The following is a 19,667-nucleotide window of genomic DNA, read 5'->3' as shown; positions in this document are numbered from 1 at the left end:
CTGAAACTGAACTAGAAACTGAAAGGCTATTACCAAAATGCTATAGCCATTGTAAATGAAATGGTAACTGGTATGACTCTCTTGGAAAGAGCCAAAGTCATTTCTTTCCTTTATTTTTGTTTTACTCAAAGAAGGATCCTATTAAATCTGCAAATTTTCTGTATAGACTTTAGGTCCCTTATATGATCTATTTCCCTATTTGTGATCTGTCATGAAAAAATTCAAGTTTAAATTTTTCTGAGGTACATTCACACAAAGTTTTTCTCCAAATATGACTATTAAGCTGCCTCACCTTTAAATTTAGTATTTTAATTACTTAGAACTATACTATCCATGTTCACTCAATTAAGAATTCCCATTTATGTGTTTTTCTGCAATTAGCCTGCTCCATCCATTTTTCTTTCCCTTGCTCCTTAAGTGTATGCTTTAAAAACTTTTGGGAGTCATTGAAAATATTAACATACACAGATCTATATTGCTGTTGAATTTATTGCATCTGGGAGCTAAGTAAGCTCTATTGTGTATCATTTTTCTTTGTTATCAAGAAAGTCTGTGAATGAGTTGAAAAATTTTAGGTTAATATTTTTTTTTATTGTAATAATACTGACTCATGGATTTTTAACTACTATTTCAGGGAATCATCTATTATGTCACAACTTCCCCCAAGTTAGAGGAGTGGTTAGCTAACGAGACAATGCAGGAAGGACTGCGGTTGTGCACAGACCGCAATTATGTTGATGTAGACCCAACATTTAACCCCAATATTGATGAAGATTATGACCACCGTCTAGCAGGAATCTCAAGAGAGAGTTTCTGTATGATTTATTTGAACTGGATAGAATATTGCTGCTCTCGAAGAGAAAAGGTAGGTATGAATACGTGAGGATAGGTATTCATTATTCAAGAATTGTCTCATTTCTTCCTTGTTGCCTCTGATTAGTGTTTTAATACTGATCTTTTAGAAAATAAAAAATGGAAATGTTATTTTGTTTTGATGTTCTACTCTAGATACGTGAATTTAATTCTGTAAGTAAGGAAGTGTACAGTGTGACCTGTCTGCTACTGCCTTTTCAGTTACCAGCTTAAAAGAATCAATTGAAATCTGGTCCACCATTTGTCTATGTAGATGATTCTATGATGTTGCATATTTAGATGTCACTGTCCACAAATGAACCCTAATATAATCTTGTGACAGGTTTTTATAAGATTGCCAACTTGTTAGTGATTATTACTATAACTTTGCTTTGGACAACTGGAACTGTTTGCTTGTGAAAGCGATCATCCCATCTCTAACTCTTTTCCCCTCCAAAGCCACCTTTTAAATAGGAACACTAGTGTGTTTGCAGGAGAGTGCTTTCACTGTTCACAAAAAGTTGTATGTACTCTAGTCAGGTAGTGTTTAGAAATGAGCAAGAATTGATTAACAATGAAGGATGGAATATAATTTGATTTCACTTTCTGCGTGAACTGTTGGAAGCTTCAGAATTTTTTACTTCTGGAGCTAAAAGATTAGGTAGCAGCCCATCAAAAAGGAATTAAGACTTAAAGGGTTTTGTAGTCAGATGACAAACAGCAGCCAAAGAAAATCATTTCCTATCAAGTGACTGTTTTGTGAAACGTATTGTGGACGTATTAAAATCCCTTAAATGCTGCTACTATCATGTGGATCATCATGCAGCTCCAAATGGCTTTGAGCTTAGGGTGAATTCCCCTGAATAAGCTGTAGTCTGGGCAAGTTTTCAATTGACTCAGAATTGTATACTCCTAACCACTAAGCAAGAATCCAGCTTTTTCACTAAGAATACTTTTGTTGTAATGTCATACTCTTGCTAAACAACAGTTTGCATACAGGGTGCACCATACCAATGAAGAAAGTGCATGTATCCCTTCAAATAACAATTCATCTTATTTAAAATATAATGTGTACATATCTATCTTTACAAATATGTAGAATACTTGCTTTTTTTTTAATTCATAGTGAAAGTCTGAATAGAGTAGCTGATGAGGTAGGTACATGTACAAGGCCTGTGTACCTTTGTATGCATTTGGGTGTTTTATTCCTTAGAGCAGTTTTTTAATGTCAAATGTTTAACTTTTTTTTTTTTTTTTTCTTACTGCAAGCCACTGGATTCAAGTAGAGACTCACCCCTGGTTACACTGTGTTACGGGCTTTGTGTTCTGGGGCGGAGAGCATTGGGAACAGCTTCACATCATATGTCTAGGTAATAAAATCTTGTTGTAAACTCTGCTTTCTCAAATTCCCTCTGAGATTCTAAATTATGTATTGGATGAGTACTTCAGGAAAAATGGTGAGAGTTAGTTAATTTCATCCTTCCTTAACCTGGGCGGATAGGCTGTGTGACCTGTCTTCATGTTAACAGCCAGTGAAACATAACCAAAGAACAGCACATGAGGTAGAACTAGAATTTGAGCATTTTGTTTTATAGAACAACTGGAAGGTCAGCTTTCTGATGTGGCTAAGCTCCAACGATAACCAATAGAAAAAAAAACTCGAAGCTGATGGAGTTCTGAAAGTAAAGAAACTGTTTTACTTCAGTTTGATGGAAATGTTCTTCTAAGTACCAGTGAGCTTCCCCAAGAAGATCTTAGAGATATGCAGTCACAAGAGTGATCAGAACGTTTGATTTTTCACTAGACTCCCATTAGCTTAGTAAAAGTAAATGATGTCACTAAGTATGAGTTATCTATCAAGACTTGATTTCGTGCTAAAACATCCACGACTGAGGCTACATCTTATTCTTGATTGGTCCACTGAGGTGTTGTACTCCCCAAAAAGCCTTTTCTTTTAATAATCTTCAGAATAAAATCAGGTGTTCCGTAGAGTTCCTGTTTACTCCAGTCCATGTAAATAGTCACTTGCCTATATAGTTTATTCATCTTCACTTTAGTGCATGTAGACACCTTGTGTCAAGACTTTACTTACACAAATGCTCACTTGTATTTTCCCTTCCGTCTTCTCTCTTATTTATAGAGAAGAGTGGTATGCCTTCATGTACAGCTTAGTATCTCCTTACCTTATTAATTATACGGACAAACTTTTTTTTTTCCTCAACAGTAATCTGGAATCCTTCTTGTATGGCTTGCATGCCCTTTTTAAGGGCGACTTCCGTATCTCTTCAATTAGGGATGAATGGATCTTTGCTGACATGGAATTGCTGAGGAAAGTAGTGGTTCCTGGAATACGAATGTCACTTAAACTACATCAGGTGAGGAATTTGATGGAAAGCTGACTTTTATTTCTGCACGTTCTTTCTTTTAAATGTTAAGTGCTGGGAGAGAGGCACTCAGCTCTTATTGTTTGCTTTGGAGGACTATTATTTTTCTTCCCTTAAAGAGATGTCTAAAAGAAGATGTGCAGATAGATAATGAGTGTATGTAAAGGGTAGCCAGTGTCATTGTCAAACCTTACTGCTGAGATTCAAGTTTCCAGGAAAGTTAGGGAGGTCAAAATTAGAATACATAGCTTCAGAAAGAGAGGAGGAAAATAAAGGGGAGGAGGTGTGTGGTAGAGGCAGACAACTGAAAATGAGTGAATATCCTGTCACATCTTTCATCCTTAGATGTTCATGGCCAAGCCAGATGGGACTTTGAGCTACTTGGTCTAGTGGAATGTGTCCTTGCCTATGACAGGAGGATTGGAACTAGGTGGGCTTAAAGGTCCCTTCTAAGCCAAACTGTTCTGTGATTCTACAAGTCTAGTGTAAAATTCAACTGAATAAATAATAGGCTCGTCCTTTGAATGATTTCTTTTCCAGTTAAAGGAAGCAAATTTTCCCTGAGGTGCAAGTTGCTTGCTTTTTATACATAGTTACACCTGAAGTATCAGTCATAATTTATCAATTGTTCTTGGAAACAGGATCACTTCACTTCTCCAGATGAATACGATGATCCTTCTGTTCTCTATGAAGCCATAACAACCCATGAGGAAAATCTAGTTATAGCACATGAAGGGGACCCTGCCTGGCGGAGTGCTGTTCTTTCCAATTCTCCCTCCCTCCTTGCTCTGCGTCATGTGATGGATGATGGTACCAACGAATACAAAATTATTATGCTGAATAAGCGCTATCTCAGTTTCAGGGTCATTAAGGTAAGTTTTGTGTATATTCCACAATGGTATAATTAAGATATACCACTACATACTTTTAACTCAGATAATTATTTTGGTGTCGCTGGCCTGTCACTGCTGGGGCAGCTTCTTCTGTAGTAGAAGTGTTTCATCAGGATATCAGTTCCTGACTTCAAATGTTTTATTTCTCATTCAGTTCTTACGCTCTCTTTATTCTTACTGTTGCAGGCTGTGTCCATCAGGTCAGCCCTGTCATGAATATGAATGGTTGTGGTTCTGTAGCACAATTACACATATGTGTGTAAAAGTCTACATATGGAAAGCAGTTTAGTCATGTTTTGCTTGCTGATACAGCGTTTTTACTTGGCTTCTGTCATTTATCTTTTGCAGGTGAATAAGGAGTGTGTGCGTGGCCTGTGGGCAGGACAACAACAGGAGCTTGTCTTCCTGCGTAATCGCAATCCAGAAAGAGGAAGTATCCAAAATGCAAAACAAGCTCTGAGGAACATGATCAACTCCTCCTGTGACCAGCCAATTGGTTACCCAATCTATGTCTCACCTTTGACTACATCCTATTCTGATAGTCATGAACAGCTTAAGGAGATTCTTGGAGGAGCTATCAGCTTAGGAAATATCAGAAACTTCATAGTGTCTACGTGGCACAGGTGAGCTGAGAAAATGAGTTCTCACAAGTATATGTTTGTGCTCTTGTATGTCATTAACTAGTCTCAGGCTAACATACATGCTAACCAGGGTGTAATTTTCTAGCATTCAGTTACATGCAAATAAATAAGTAAACTTTTATTTCAAGCGCATCTTAGAATATGGCAAGTGCCCTGGCACAGAGTTAGCTTTGAAGGCTTGTAAACATTAAAGCACAAACTGAGTGACAGCTTAGAAAAATTTAGAGAATAAAGTTTGTGTGCAAGAATTACAATTACAGTTCTTATTTCTGGTCTGATAACAAAATACAATCCAACTACTCCGTTACTTTTTTTGTTATCATTACTTTCATTACTTTTGCTGTCTTCACTAGGATGAAAGTGCAGTGTGCAGGTGTAATGTTGGTGTGCCTGTGCACAGCAACTCAAAACTTTAGTTATTGCTCAAAGTTTTAATGTATAATATATATATGTTTATCAAGGATGTCAGAGCTAGAATATGCAGCTAGTGATGTTAGTGTAATCCACCCTGCACATAACCTTCAGGTTACCCGGTACAAAATATTGCTGTGCTGTGTTTTGTAGACCATTAGAACTTTTACTTCTGTCTCCTTATGACTGTGGCTGTAAAAGCAACCATGGCAATTTGCATGGCATTCAGAAACATGTTCTTACCAGTTTCAGGAGCTGGTCCCATATTGGAATAATACTCTTGCTTTTCTATGGTCATGTGTACACATAGGCATCTACAGCACATCTAAACAGAACATATTGAGCATGTGCTACATTTACTGTAGTCTGTGGCATATGTCTTCTGTCACCATCTGCTTGTCTGACATGTGGGTAGAGCAACAGGTGAACATATAATACAGGACAGTATTTGGATCCAAGCTGTTCTGGATCCCAGGGGCAAAGGAAAAAAAAAAAAAAAGATTTATTGGTGTATTTTCAGTGGGACCAAAAGAAAAAAAAATGGACAGTAGGAATTGAAAGAAGGAACATGCTGTGTTATGTGTCTGTCTGAGGTTTACCAGTGCAAACAATATGGTGAAAATCTTGCATGATTATATATGCTGGAAAATGTCAGTTGCCATCTGAATGTTCAAAATTTGCAGAAGTATTTGATTCAAATAATTGCAACACATACTTGAAAATTATGTCACTGAAAGTAACAAGAAACCAAATTAAAAAAAAATTACTCCTCATCTAAATAAGTTTTTGCTGTATGAGAGTGTGTATGACTAGTATGTTAAGAAGCATGAATTAACTAAACTGTCGCTAAATAACAAGATATTCTTCTAGCATTTTGTATTTAGAACTATTGATTCAGAGGTCACTTTTTTCCTTCTCTCTTCCAAGGGCTGTTTTATCTCAACTCTTAGTTTATCACAGCTGTTATTTGAATGGCTCTCCTGAAGAAAATTACGATCTCCTAGAAAATGACATTCATACTTACAAAGCCTGTTCTGAGAAAATAGCATTGTCTAAAAAATCTAATTTAAAAAATCCACAAAACTGACTTTACAGACTGTGCTGAGTGTGGTGTTTCTTAGATTCCTTATGCTCAGATGATGTGACGTAATGTTAATTGCGTTGTGTTTTCAGACTAAGGAAAGGTTGTGGAGCTGGCTGTAACAGTGGTGGAAATATTGAAGATTCTGATGCTGGAGGTGGGGCTTCTTGCACAAGTAACAATGCCACTATCAATGAGTCGCAGAGCAGCGTGTCGCAAGGAGGAGTGAATGCACCTACAGGGCAGGGACCTGGAGCAGTACAGCACCCTCCTGTGGCACCTCATCCCGGGGCTCATCCCACTGCTCTTCCTGCAGCTCATCCACCAACTCATCCATCCACTCTGGGTAATGTTAAAATACAGCTATAACAATTTTTCGCAAGTACAATCCTGTAGCCAGAACCGGTCTCTCCGCTCTTTGGATCTGGCCTAGGCTAATAGGAAGGACAGAACAGATAGATGTACAAACCTTGATTATTTTATTAACACCTGCTTGTGTTCCTCTCACACAGCAGTGCTGTTCTGTCCCATGGAAAGTTTCCAAACAGAGACTTATCCTGTTAAAGTTTAGTTATTTTTGCAAAACAGGCTACATGACTTTGCAGCAAATCTCTACAGATTGATTCATCTTATGTCTTCTGCCTTGTTGATTGTTAACGTTAAGCTTGCTGGTTTTTAATGTATTTGTATTTTTCTTATGTGTACATGGGAGTGGATCATCTATCTCAATTGTATTTTAGCTAAATCCCAACAGAATGCTGATCTGAATCTAGTGAGGCAATAAGCAGTAAAATAACAACAAAAAAAAAAAGCTTTATAAATACTTCCTTTGATCAAAGAATATAAATGTGCAAGTAGCTGTTCACGCTGGGTTTTTTTTAAAGAAAACTTAAAGGTAGCATGAGTACCTCTGCAGCTCTGAAGAGGTTTATACAAGTTCTTCATTTAGGAATGACACTTTAAATATTCATAAACTGCTATTTTTTTACATTAAAATTTTCTTAATGCTTAAAAAATATGCTCTGTTTTCTGATCCAGTCTGAGTCTTTGAACATCCATTGAAGCATATTAAGAAAGAATATTTGCGTTTTTGAAACACTGACATCTCTATCTCCTGTACTGTCTTCAGTATTGGGAACTTAAGCGTTAATATTAAGAAACAAACTGCTAACGTGGTGAGAGCAAGGCTGAAGCATTTTTCAAGTGATTTATCTCACAGGGATTGGGAATAGAACAGAAAATGAGATTCCATGATAAAATGAGTGAAACACACTCAAATGCTCTGCTACATTAAGTGCAAGATACCTAATCCTACAATTCCATTGTTTTAGATGCTGTTGATCAGACCCATTAATTTTGTATTTAATTGCTAAAACGACTGTATATCATAAACCTAACGTGTGCGGGAGGTTTTATCAAACTCCTGATTCTGTATCTTTTATTTGTAGGCACCAGTCACAGCTCTCACTCTGTGCAGTCGAGCCTTGTCAGACATTCCCCTGCCCGTGCCTCAGTAGCTAGCCATTCATCCTATTGCTACGGCAGTCGTCATTCATCTCTTCGCACATCCACAACAGGCTTTGTGCCCTGTCGGCGCTCTTCCACCAGTCAGATATCCCTTCGTAACCTCCCATCATCCATCCAGTCCCGCCTGTCGATGGTGAACCAAATGGAACCTACTGGCCAGTCTGGAGTCAGCATGCAGCATGGTCTGCCCTCTTCCAGCAGCTCCAGCCAAAGCATCCCAGCCTGCAAACAGCATGCCCTTGTGGGCTTTCTAGGGACAGAAGGAGGGAGTAATGCAGCTGAAACTCAGTCAGCTGGTAATGCAAGCCCTGCAAATCAAATGCAAGCCAAAAAGGATGACGTTATTTACAGAATTCAGGTGAATAGTCCAGAAGAAAAAGTTAACTTAAACTTCCTTAGTCGTGTGCTTTTGTTAGTGTTATCTTGTGTGTTGCTGAAATCATGACTTTTAAGTATACACACAGCACTTGATATGCCTCTGTATACAATAGTTGTGCAGTTACAAGTGGAGGACTAATATGAGGAAATGCTTTTCTGGACAAGCACTCTTGCTGCATGTTTAGACATCTCTGTTTATATTACTTCCTTTATTTTTCTGTAGTACAGGCTTGAGAATGTCAGCTGAACTCAGTTTTTCTCCATGCTTAGTCTGGTTTTATTCATGACGATGCATAAAGCTAAAGAGCTTCACCTGCAGGACTGAAAGCAACTGGTGTTCTTTTCTACCAAGTAGATTGTCCTCTAAAATAGATGTTAAAAGTTCTGTTGCTTTCATTTTATATGTGTATGTGTTCTTTGGTTATTGCTGTAAGGGTGGCTTACTGAATAGCAAACAGTATTCCGTTGATTAAGTTAATTATTGGCACCTTGGGAGTTCTGTGAAAAATCCAGAAATATTCTTGCTCTTGTAGCTTTTAGTAGCTGCACATACATGTTCTTGGCAGTATTTTACTGGGAAAGACCAAAAAGTATTTAATAGGTCAGATCGTAACAAACTTGGCTTCACTGCTGACATCACCTCCTTTTAAGAATAAGTTGCATCTTTAGTAATAGTTAACTAAGTTAGTTAACGTAGACAAAGTTAACTAATTTTGCAGGTTTCTGCTTAGTAGCTTTTGTTTACAGACAAGGGCACTTCTATGAAACTTTCCTTCCTTTTTGTGAGGAAGGCACAGACGAGGTTGCTGTATGCCATGGGATACTGGATGTTATGCAGTTCTCTCTGTCCTTAAGTTGGAAGAAGTTTTCAGGAGTCTCAACAAACCATGCTAGTAGGAAGATAGCTTTTCAGCCACTAGTGAATTCTCTAAGCCCATGTTTCTTAAGGTTTAATTCTCTAGAAGTGATGAGCCAGTCCTAAAAGTCTGTTGTCACTCAACTCTTCCCTGCTACTGGACCATGTGCTGCTATTTTGTACTTTGAGCTGGCTCGGACTCTTCTGTGGACCAGTGCAACTGAATGAAGTGCTGGGGAAGGGAGGCAGGCAGCAATGAACCAGTAGATTGTCAGCTGTGTCTGAAACTACAGCCCAATTTCCATCATTTCTGCTGCTCAAGTATTTTTGGAGCTTGGGCTTGCAGCATTGAAATCAGATATCGATTTCTGTGTGGTCAAGTCAGTACTGTGGAAGTATGCAAAAGGCTACAATTAATTCCCTGTCTTTTTAAATTTTGGCTGAACTAACAGTCAAAACTCAATTCCTACTTATAGTTAATGGATCCCAGTCAAGTACTGGAAGGGATCAACGTGTCAAAAAGGAAAGAGCTGCAGTGGCCAGATGAGGTGATACGGCTAAAAGCTGGAAGAAACAGCTGGAAAGACTGGAGTCCTCAGGAAGGCATGGAAGGCCATGTAAGTTTTTTTTTTGTTTAGAAGTTGACAAGCTAATTAATTTAAAAGAAAAAAAGTGTCTTGACGAGGCAGCCTGTCTGGGTGTCGAGGCTAATGACATGCTACTAGTAAGTCGGATCAGCAGCTGTCTTCTAAGTCAGTGTTGCTGGAAGAGCAGTTCTAGAATCCTAATTTGGAGCAGAAGTATATTTCTGCTACTGTACTGAAAAGATACAAGACAATTCAAATGTTGTCAGCCACTTCTCCTTCCTTGCCTTCTTTCAGCTCTTGTCATGAACTGTTACCTCAGGCATTCTGCTTACTCATCCAGCCTTCGTTTTCCTTTCCTTAAACTGTCAATCCCTTAGAAAATACTGAAGGTCAGTTTGCAAACCAGTCTTTAATTGAATGGTTAAGAGTATTTGGCTTTTAAATTACTCTGAAAATTGAGCCAAATTATCTTTGTGTTTTTGTTTTGTAATAAGTACTTAATTGATGTTTCCTTTATGAAGGAAATAGGCTACAACTAAAACTTGCAAAAGCATATGACTTGAAACTCAGTCTCACTTTTCCCTAGGGATGTTATATCTGCATATGAAAATAAAAATTCACTGATTAGTTGGAAAACATCTCCCATTGTAGATTCTTCTAGTTTTTTACCCAAGGCATACTGTTTATAGATCTTCTCGTCTAAAAATTATGCAGTGAGTATTCTTCCAGTGGTAAATAGTACAAGGTAAGAGCTGCTGACTTTGTACCTGCATTGGTTTACTGATGCCACTGTATTTTCACTTTAAATGTGTCTGTTCTGACACTTAATAAGAATCATCTTTTGATAGTCTGCTTATTTCAGCTGGAGATGTCATTCAAATTGTGGGTACAGGACCATTACGTTAAGGTAGATTTGGAGTATATTGTTATGTGTATGTGAAGGAAGGGCCCTGAAAACAAGTTCCTTCCACAAATAACTATCACAGTTGACCACCCTAAGGGCTAATTTGTAGAACTAACTTGTATGTAATGTGTAGGAGAATGCTGTTGTAAATATTCATAATTTAGCTGGGATTAGACTGTATGCTTTTTGAGATTTCCTTATGAGCTACTGCAGATAAATAATGTCATAAAGATGATGAACCTAAAAGGACAAACTGAAGTGTATTCTGGAGTCTGAGTCCTTTTGTTCAATACTGGACAGTTTTTTACTTCTGTGGTTCTGCAGTTTGTCTTGCAAGCTGCACCATGCTGATGTACAGTGGCTGTTAACAAAGATTGAGAGTCAGTGAATGTTCCTTGTCTATTATTGGTGCAGTATACTGGCAGGGTTTTAGAAGAACATTTTTTAACCTTGGATGATCTGGTGCTTTCTCCCTTTCTTCTTATGTCTGATTGTGAGGAATGGATTTAACTTGAATGACATAGTTTCTGCCACTTGTTATAAGCATACATCATCAGTAAATCCATTACTTCTTAGGACAGTCTTCCCTTTTTAATCCTGCACCTTCTCCAAACACACAGAACTGATTCCTACCTGTTAGGCTGCTGCTCATCAAGCACTCTACCTGCCATTGTTCTATCAGCATCCCTGTATGAAATTCAGCATCAGAAAAATACATATTCTGGTAACAATTATGGCCACATTCTGAGAGGCATATAGACTTCACTACTGCATAAAAAGGGAAAAGAAGCAGTAGTCAAAAGCAAAAGAAAGCAAAAGAGGAAGCAGGACAGACTGGTTTAAGACAAGAACAAAGAGAAAATGGATAAGAAGCAACAGCCACATTGTCCCTCGTGTTTTTGTTGTTATGGGTTGTTTTTTTCTTTTGTTTTGTTTTTTGTTTTGCATAGGGATATAGGATTCAGGAATTTAATTATGACAGGCTTCGAGTCGTAATAAAAATAGGTATTCAGTGTCTGGTTTCTTGAACTGTAGAAGTATCTAAATGTGTTGTGAGGAGTAGGGTAGGTTGTGTTGATCCTCACAGCTCTAAGACCCTTAGTTAACACTCATCTAAGGGTGATTGTAAAGGAGAAGCATCTAGTTTGTGAGTACTGTCAATTCTCAGTTAGTAAAAATTTCTCAGTTATGTTGAAAAAGCACTTTTCCAAACTTTGCTTTTTATTTTGCTAAGCTGTGCTAGTATATCTACACAAAAACATTGTCGGGATTCTTCAAGGAAATGAAATTTAGCCATCTTCAGATTGGAGCTCCTTCTTTTTTTCCAGGAGTTTAAGGTTAAGGTGTATTCTGAATTATGTTTGTATGTGCTAGAGAGCTTTTGTTTTTTTTTTTTTTGTTTTTCCCCAACACTGACATGCACAAAACAACCAAAAAATTGATATTCAGGCCTTTGGAGTAATAGGCCGCCTTTTACTACATCAAAGACACTGGTTTCATGTTGGACAGCAAGGTTGTAGTGTTTGGACTTGACTGGGAAATGCTTTGCATCTAAGGGTGCTATATTCCTACTCTTGCTCAGTACAACAGCATTTCTCTTTGTAAAAAAATTTAACTTATTTTATATCATCTCTAAGATAGTTTTACAGGTTTTATGCCTAACTCCCGATAAACTTCATTCTGTGCTGTTGTGTGCTGCAAAATGCTGGGATACTTTAGAAGTATTGCGGCTTCAAAATTATGATTTCAGAATGTTCTTAATCTGTGTACAATTTTTTCCAATTGTTATTTACTTTGCATGGTCTATTCAGCTCTGATTTGGCTCGAGTTGTGTTAAAATCCAAATCCAGTGCTGAGTGCCCTCTGGTAAGCTGCAGATCTCAGCAAGACTGAGACAAATAGCTAATCAGAAGGCATGTGAACACTGAAAAATGAGCAGCTAAGTCAGTGTAGCCCTTGTGTTATTACTCCCTTTGCCTTGCAAGGGTCCTGAATTATCAGCTACAACTTTGAAATGACAGCTGTTCCTATGAAGCTCATGTTTTCTTGATTTATTTTATTTTATTTTATTTTATTTTTTTCCAGGTGATTCACCGCTGGGTGCCTTGCAGCAGAGATCCAAGTAGTCGGTCCCACATAGATAAGACCATCCTGCTGGTTCAAATTGAAGATAAATACGTTGCTGTTGTTGAAACTGGAGTCCTTGAACTTGGGGCTGAAGTGTAAATCTCTGAGACTTAAACTTCCCCTTCTCCAACGATTCAGGAAAGAGAAGGGTCCAGAAGCAGCAGCTCCAGGATGTAAAACTTTGGTCCAGTTGTAGGAGAGGACTTGAAACACAGATTTGTCTAAGTCCTTTTCCCCAAATAAACAAATGTAAGAAATTTTTAAGTTGTTAGCTGCTGAAGAAACATTTGCATGAAGGATAGATTTGTTGAGACATATCTTTTTGTTTATAAATTTTGTTTATGCATTGTGTAATGCTTTAAATCAACAAACGTTTCAGTTCTAAGATCAGAGCACCTCATATTTTTCTAATTGTTTTTGCCAAAAATTGCCATGTCTTGTCACCGAGTGTGTGGAATTCATCCACCTTATTTTAAAGACATTGACTACAAACATTCAGTTTGGTGAAACACAGTGTGAAGGTTTCAGGAGTGGCAAGAAGAGACTGAACAGATGTATAGATTCTTATTCCTTATGAGCTAAAACATTAATGAGAACTGCACTAATTTTTTACAGCAATGCACTAAAAACAACCCTGAGATTGCTGAGAACATTTATTTATATATATAAATATAAGTATATAAAATACCATTATTTAAATTGCCTTTGGGATTAATCCCCTCCCTCTCCATATACTTGTTGATGGTAAGGGCTGTGCCATGGGTTTGGTTCTATGTTCTGTATTTCGTACAAGTGCATTTGCTGCATCCTCTTCACAATAAATGGTAAAATAAGAAATACCTAGACATGTACCTGAGTATCCCTGTACTACATCAGAATCTATTGTGGCAGTGGTACCTCAAATCCATACAACACATCCAGCTTTAAAAGTGGACCCGAGTACACTATCTTTCATCTGTCCTCCCTTAGCTAGCTTAAGCTACCTTGCTTCTTTATGCCCAGAACTGACTATGTTGTTTCATTGGCTCTTCTCTGGCAGACAGTTGAGTTCTGTAGGGGAGATACTTGAAGGGGTTTTTTTTTAACTCTATCCAATTAAAAAAATAAAATAAAAAATAAATTAAAAAAAAAAAAAACCAACACTTTTAAAAGGCTTTTATAGAAGGCACAGCCCTAAACTTGTATCACTTCTTCTGCCACCTTGCCTTTTCTTTCCCTTCAGTCTTCATTCTTTTCTATGACTTGAATTTTATTTTCTGTGATTATACATTCTATGTAAGTGTAATTTGAGTATTTATAACTGTGAAGTTGAATTATTCATGTGTTACATATCCTAGGTTTTATTGTATTTTTTTAAATGTGTGTATTCAGGGAAACAAGTAACTCAGAACTACCGTGGGAGTGTGAGAGGGAAACTGGTTTGGTTTTGACTTGCGGTTCCTATGACTCCTCTTAATCCATAAGAAAAAAAAATGTACCTGTTGCAATTGTTTCCTGTTTCTGTAATTATGTAGGATTCTGTGCAGTATCTGCACACAGTCCTAGCTTTTGGGAGCAGCCATCTTCTTCCCAGTCACCTCTGCTTCTTTTTAGACAATGTAATCAGAAGAGGCTTCCGATGTACCACAGAGGTGGTTGCAGTTATTTCTCAGAGAAACCCTGTGCGTTATGTACCTAGTGTAAGAGTGAAGTTATGGGATGAGGGAGGAAAAAACAAAAAAGCAAGAAATGTCTACTTAAAAATTCTTGGTGTTCTGACTCAAGTCGCTGTATGCTTGCTAGCTACAAAAGGGCAATTCGTGTGCCTGGTAGCTAGACAATTGTTAAAACTCCCCAGTGAATTGCACTGGGGCCTTGCTTACATCATACACTATGCAAATTGTGCTCCGAGTGCTGTGCATTCTGCAGATGCATATTGCTAGTGGCTGTATGCACGTGCAGTTGATGCTGGTAGAAATGCACAGTTCTGGATCTGCCACCGTTGACACAGTCTTGCTGTTCCACGTAGCTCATCGTATGTGCACGCTGTAGTATAGTTAAATTCATCTGCTGTGTCTCAGGAGGTGTAGTACAGCACATGAACCTTGGTCAGTAGTCTGGTAATTTTGCTGTCAGGAATGAAGAAAATTTGTATATTTTAGATGGAAGATGTTTTGGTTAGGGTTTTATTCTGTCTTTCCCCGTAGGTGGATTGCAGGGTTTCCTGTATGACTAGGAATATTGCTTCATCGAGATTCTTTAGGAAGGAATTGGATCTTTGTTCTAGAAAGTTGTTTGGTGGTTTTTTTTCCCTGTACTAGAGCCTTAAGGTAAACAAATGACTGAAAAGAAAAATACACCCAGGTGGGTTTTTTTTTTTGTTATGGTGTTTTTCTGTTAAATTAATTGAGGCAACTTTCAGGAAGCTAACCTTGACTCTGCACAATCTATACCATTGTCTTCAATGCAAGGTAACAGCAGCGTCCACTGATGCTGATAAATGTGAAAGGAATTAATGACTTGTTAACATAAAAATTCTAGTGAATATGTTACTGGAATTAAACTAGCAAATAGCAGATGGGGGAGAAAGAAAGGCTTTTTCCTAAGGGATAAAGAGAGTTGATGGATCTTTCTATTTTATTTTATTTTATTTTTTTAATCTTAAGACTTTCAGTGTCTTGCCTGCAGGAGATGGATCTTAATGTGGCTGGATTGCAGGCTGATAGCTTCTTGCAGAGATACTCAGCGAATGCCTGCTGTGCAATCATTGACAGAGCGCTCCCACATGGTTGAGGTCTGCTCAACAAAAGTCACTTCTTGTGATTTTTACTCTTCCATAAGGCTTTGGAAAACTAGTATCTTTTCCCTCAGTTTTCCTGCATTCCAACCGCTGAAGATTGACACATGACTGCATCTTGGCTCCACTGTGAGTGTGACAAAGCATTTGTTCTAACTGCCCGCATGACAGATCTGTCCACGGGATGGAAACTTTTTGTTCTTGTTCTGTTCTCTGTCATTTCCATCTTGACGTAGTATTTTTCCCTTGTTACAGATGTAGAAAGGACGATGACTTTCCAGGTAGTCCTGTCAGTCTAGATTGAGTTCAGCATAGAACAGCATTGTTTCTTCAAAGCTTTCATGAGAACCCATAGATGAGTGCGTGAACTCTGGCCACTTTTCACTGTGTGATGTTCTGTTGCCGTAAGAAAATTCCAGTTAAGATTCCTGTTTTTAGATGTGCATTTATCCAAAAGTTATTTTTTGTTTCTCTCTTTTCTTTGAAGGTGATATCTATGTATACATACATAAATACATACATATTTACTGCTTCCCATGACAAATATTTGATGTCTGAGAAGTGCTTAAAAGCTCCCCCGATTGAATTGTGTCCATCAGTAAACAGGCTGATGTTTAATTTTAAGTCTTTATGCATTTTTCCAGCCTGTGAAGTCTTGAAAATGGTCTGAATTAGAAACAAAAAAGGGTATGTGACACCAGTGATGTGCCACTTACTCTGTACAATAATTGTGATGAATTCTCAGGGGCTCTCTCTTGTGATACAGCATTTCTGAAATTGTTTCAGAGTTGGCAGGAGAACAAGGGCCAAGATTTGTTTTTTGTTTCAGGTTGGTTCCAGATGTGTTCCTGAGTGTTGACCTGTTTTCCCACCTGCAATGTAGTTCATTTCCCCCGCCTCCCCTTCCTTACATCACCCTCATAACCCTGACAGGAGTAGAACAGCTCTTCTGATCAGCCCAGGTGACTGGTGAGCAGCGAGATGGAAACTCACAGCACAGCTCTGTGCCCTCGGCTGCCTGACAAGCAGCCATGGAGCTTTGTGTTTAGCACAGGGTGAGGGGGAGAAGGGGACATCCTACAATCAGATCCAACTTCAGAGTTTTTCTCTGATGATACACATGGCACCATGCAACCTAGGAGTGTAGATAGAAGAACACTGCTTGGACGATCTTTCTCAGTTACAGGACTCTCCATTCACAAAATGGAGCAGGATAGATTGCATTTCTTACAGTTAATATTATTCAGATATTATTCTACCTATATTGGATTTGGGGTTATACCACCACAGGTTTTATGCACTTATTTTTATTAAGGAATTTTATACCTATTATATAGGCATCTATTCTTTTGTTGTCTGGCTTTGTCTTTGATAACCTAAAGCAGTACATTTACTGAGGCTGGACGCTTTCAGAAACTAAACTGGCCATTACTGGTGCCTTAGTAAAAATGTGGGTCCATAACACCTTGGTGGAAAGTGAAGCATGTGGCTTGTTCACCCCAGCATGATATACATATTTCCCAGAAGGTGATTAAGATGGCTGCTCCAAAAGAGTGCAGGAGTGCACGTACATCACTCACAGTTCACAAGCACCTGAATAGGAGCAGTTTTTGACTTCTGCTGTGTACAGTTTGAATAGAGAACCCCAGCCCACGACCCTGGACGCTGGCATTGAGTAGCTGGGAATCTTTATGTAAGAAGTACCCCTGCAAAAGCTTGGCCTCGAGCTGCTGAACGGAGAGAGAGAAGAGGCTAATGGGAGGAGGAGGGCTTGTAATGGACAACGACAATATATATTGCCTCTACCAGCAACCAGCTACCTTGCCAGGCATAGGGATATACGTACCTGTGTGTCTGTGAGTGTGTATGTGTCTGCGTGTGTTACTGGAAACGGCCTGTAAATATTGTAGCTGTTGAAAATGGAAAAGGCAGAGAGTTTTTTTGCAACCTGGTGCAGCAAAAGGACAGTATTGACAGTGGAGAAACACTGAGAAATAAAAAACTTTTTTCACGTGTTGTCATTTATTGCACTGTTACGTTCTCCCCAGGTGTGACTCGCAGGTTCCCTGGCGGCCCCTGAGCTGTGGGCGTCTCTTCCCCCGTGCTCTTCCGGCGCTGTAGGCGTTGAGAGGAGCATGGTTTTCGGGTATTCCTTTTCTGCGGCACCGCTCCCGTTCTTAATGCCTTCCCGTGAGCACAGTGCCACCTGCGCCCTCGCTGCCGTTGAACAAAGATGATACAAACTTTTTAGGTACGGCTTCTGCGTTCCCTATGCTTTCCCGTCTCTCTCTCTTTTTCGTATCCTGCCACGCTGTTATCCCGTCTCTACGCTCGGCGCTTTTCTAGTGCTTCCCCGGAACCTCTTTAAGCCCGGTGTTCTTCAGCGCGCGCTTCCCCACGTCCTCCACCGGCGGGCGGAGCGCCGTGCGGCACAGCTGCCGCCAGGGGGCGGCCTCGTCGCGCCGGGACCGTGCGGGCGCTGCCTCGGGCCGCGCCGCCGTCCCGTTCGCTGAGCCGTTCCGCGGGGCCGCTCGGTGACTGCAGCCTTTGTTCAGCGGTGCCGCTTCGGTCTTCACGTCACCGCGCACGGGTGCTCTTCGCCCGCCACCGCCGGGACCGTAGCAGCGCTCCGTGCCCCGCCACGTGTGCAAAGTGCCGGGGCCTCCTCCGGAGGGGGAGCGGCTCCGTGACGGGAGGCGATCCCGTGGGCTGGGGAGGGACACGTGGGGATAAACGCAATGGGGAAACGCCGCGTCCGTGTTCGGGCAGCAGCGAATGGTTCCTCGGGTGCGCCCGTCCTGGAAACTAAGAACGAAGTCCCGATATCCCGCTGTATCTTACCTGCCCGCTGCAAGCCGGGCTGTGCTCTGAGCTCGGACCTCGCCTTCCCCTGTTTCACTGGGCGCGGTGCTTTTACTACCACCGGGGATGGAGTGAAGGGTTGCGCAGCTGACATCCCTCAGAGCTCTGCTGGGCCTGGCCGCTGCCGTTCTGCAGCTCAAGGGCAGCCTGCTTGAGCTGCTCCTCGCTGCCCTCAGTGCAGCTCTGCCAGAGGGCAGCAGGAGGGATGGCAGGGCTGCCTCTCACAGCCCAGCACACTGCACCGGCTCCCACGCCGAGGTTTCTTCCCAACAGGAGCCAAAATGCATGGATTTATGTAAGCAGATAAATAAAGCCAGGCTGCCTGCCCTGCGTGGCTCTCAGCCCCCCGCATGGGTGTCCCATAGCTAAGCTCCATGTCCTATAGCCTTATTCCACGTCCCCATCCCCATGTCTCATCCTGTGCCCAATCCCCCATCTCCATGTCCTACATCCCAATCCTTTGTCCTTCTCTATATGCTACATCTCAGTGCTGTATCCCACTCCCACCTCGATGGCCCAGTGAGAAATGTCTCTGGAAAATACTTTCATGAGAAATTTATAAAGATCCAGAGGGGCTGAGATTCTGTTTCAGTTGCAGTGATTATGCCCCACGACTGTAGCAAACATGCAGCCACAAAACGAACTGTGCTTCACTCAGTTCTCATATACAATGTCTGGTTGTTGGTGCCCATGTTCTCACTCGGGGCCTTGGCTGTTTCCCTCCAGGCAGGAAGGAGAGTGGTGACACAGAGCAATCTGCTGGCTCCTCCTGCTCCCGAGGCTCTGTGCCCATTGTGGAGAGGTCCCTGTCCCTGGGGGACACAGGATGCTTGGTGTGGATGGAGCCTACGCACTGCTAGCATGGCCTGTACAGTGAGCAGAGCCACCAAAGCCTTTCTGGGCCTGCGGGAAGCCTCTGGTTATCACAGGAGAGTCTGAATGTAAAGGTGAAACTCAAAGGGCCACAAAGATAGATAGCAACTGGGCTGAATTCCTTTCCAGCCTCATGTGGCAGGTGCTCTAGTTTAAAATCACCTTTCCTGAGAGAAGGAAAGAAAGGCTGGCACATGTGACTCGAGATGAACAGCTTACTCCTTAATGAGGTGCAGGCAGCTGCTTAAGGAAGCAGGAGCTTTGCTGGGAGAAGTAATGAGATTAATGAGAAGTCAGAAGAACACCAATAAATGTGACAAACGTGTTTCTCCTCTTTCAGCCCTGAAAGCCCAGCAAAGAGCAACAGCAACAGCCCTTGGCTTGTGGTTCCTCAGGACAGCAGTGAGGTATGGTATAGAGCCTGCCCCAAGGCTCAGCAGTTGTCTTTCCTTGGTCATGTTGAAGTCAGTGAGTGTTTCTGCTTTGTCCTACTTTTTTTTTTTTTTCCTGTTGTG

The 19,667-nt window shown here is 40.5% G+C and overlaps 1 protein-coding gene across 7 annotated transcripts in view; it reads left to right on the top strand.

The window, feature by feature from the left end:
- Positions 1–17,428, top strand: part of PCNX1 (pecanex 1) — an 86,255-nt gene extending 68,827 nt beyond the window's left edge. For all 7 annotated transcript variants that reach the window (XM_042873520.1, XM_042873508.1, XM_042873498.1 and 4 more), the window contains 9 exons: positions 635–865; positions 2,122–2,222; positions 3,077–3,227; positions 3,878–4,108; positions 4,478–4,752; positions 6,355–6,608; positions 7,711–8,147; positions 9,500–9,640; positions 12,600–17,428. In XM_042873520.1, coding sequence (XP_042729454.1) covers positions 635–865; positions 2,122–2,222; positions 3,077–3,227; positions 3,878–4,108; positions 4,478–4,752; positions 6,355–6,608; positions 7,711–8,147; positions 9,500–9,640; positions 12,600–12,740 — 1,962 coding nt within the window. In that variant the 3' untranslated portion in view covers positions 12,741–17,428. The remainder of the gene's footprint in view (positions 1–634; positions 866–2,121; positions 2,223–3,076; positions 3,228–3,877; positions 4,109–4,477; positions 4,753–6,354; positions 6,609–7,710; positions 8,148–9,499; positions 9,641–12,599) is intronic.
- The last annotated feature ends 2,239 nt before the right edge of the window (positions 17,429–19,667 follow it).

Source organism: Lagopus leucura, unplaced genomic scaffold (genome assembly GCF_019238085.1).
Source record: "Lagopus leucura isolate 7727_CA_CO unplaced genomic scaffold, USGS_WTPT01 Super-Scaffold_1, whole genome shotgun sequence".
Lineage (NCBI taxonomy): Eukaryota > Metazoa > Chordata > Aves > Galliformes > Phasianidae > Lagopus > Lagopus leucura.
Note: the sequence above shows the minus strand (reverse complement) of the source record. Positions and strands in the feature narration are given on the sequence as shown.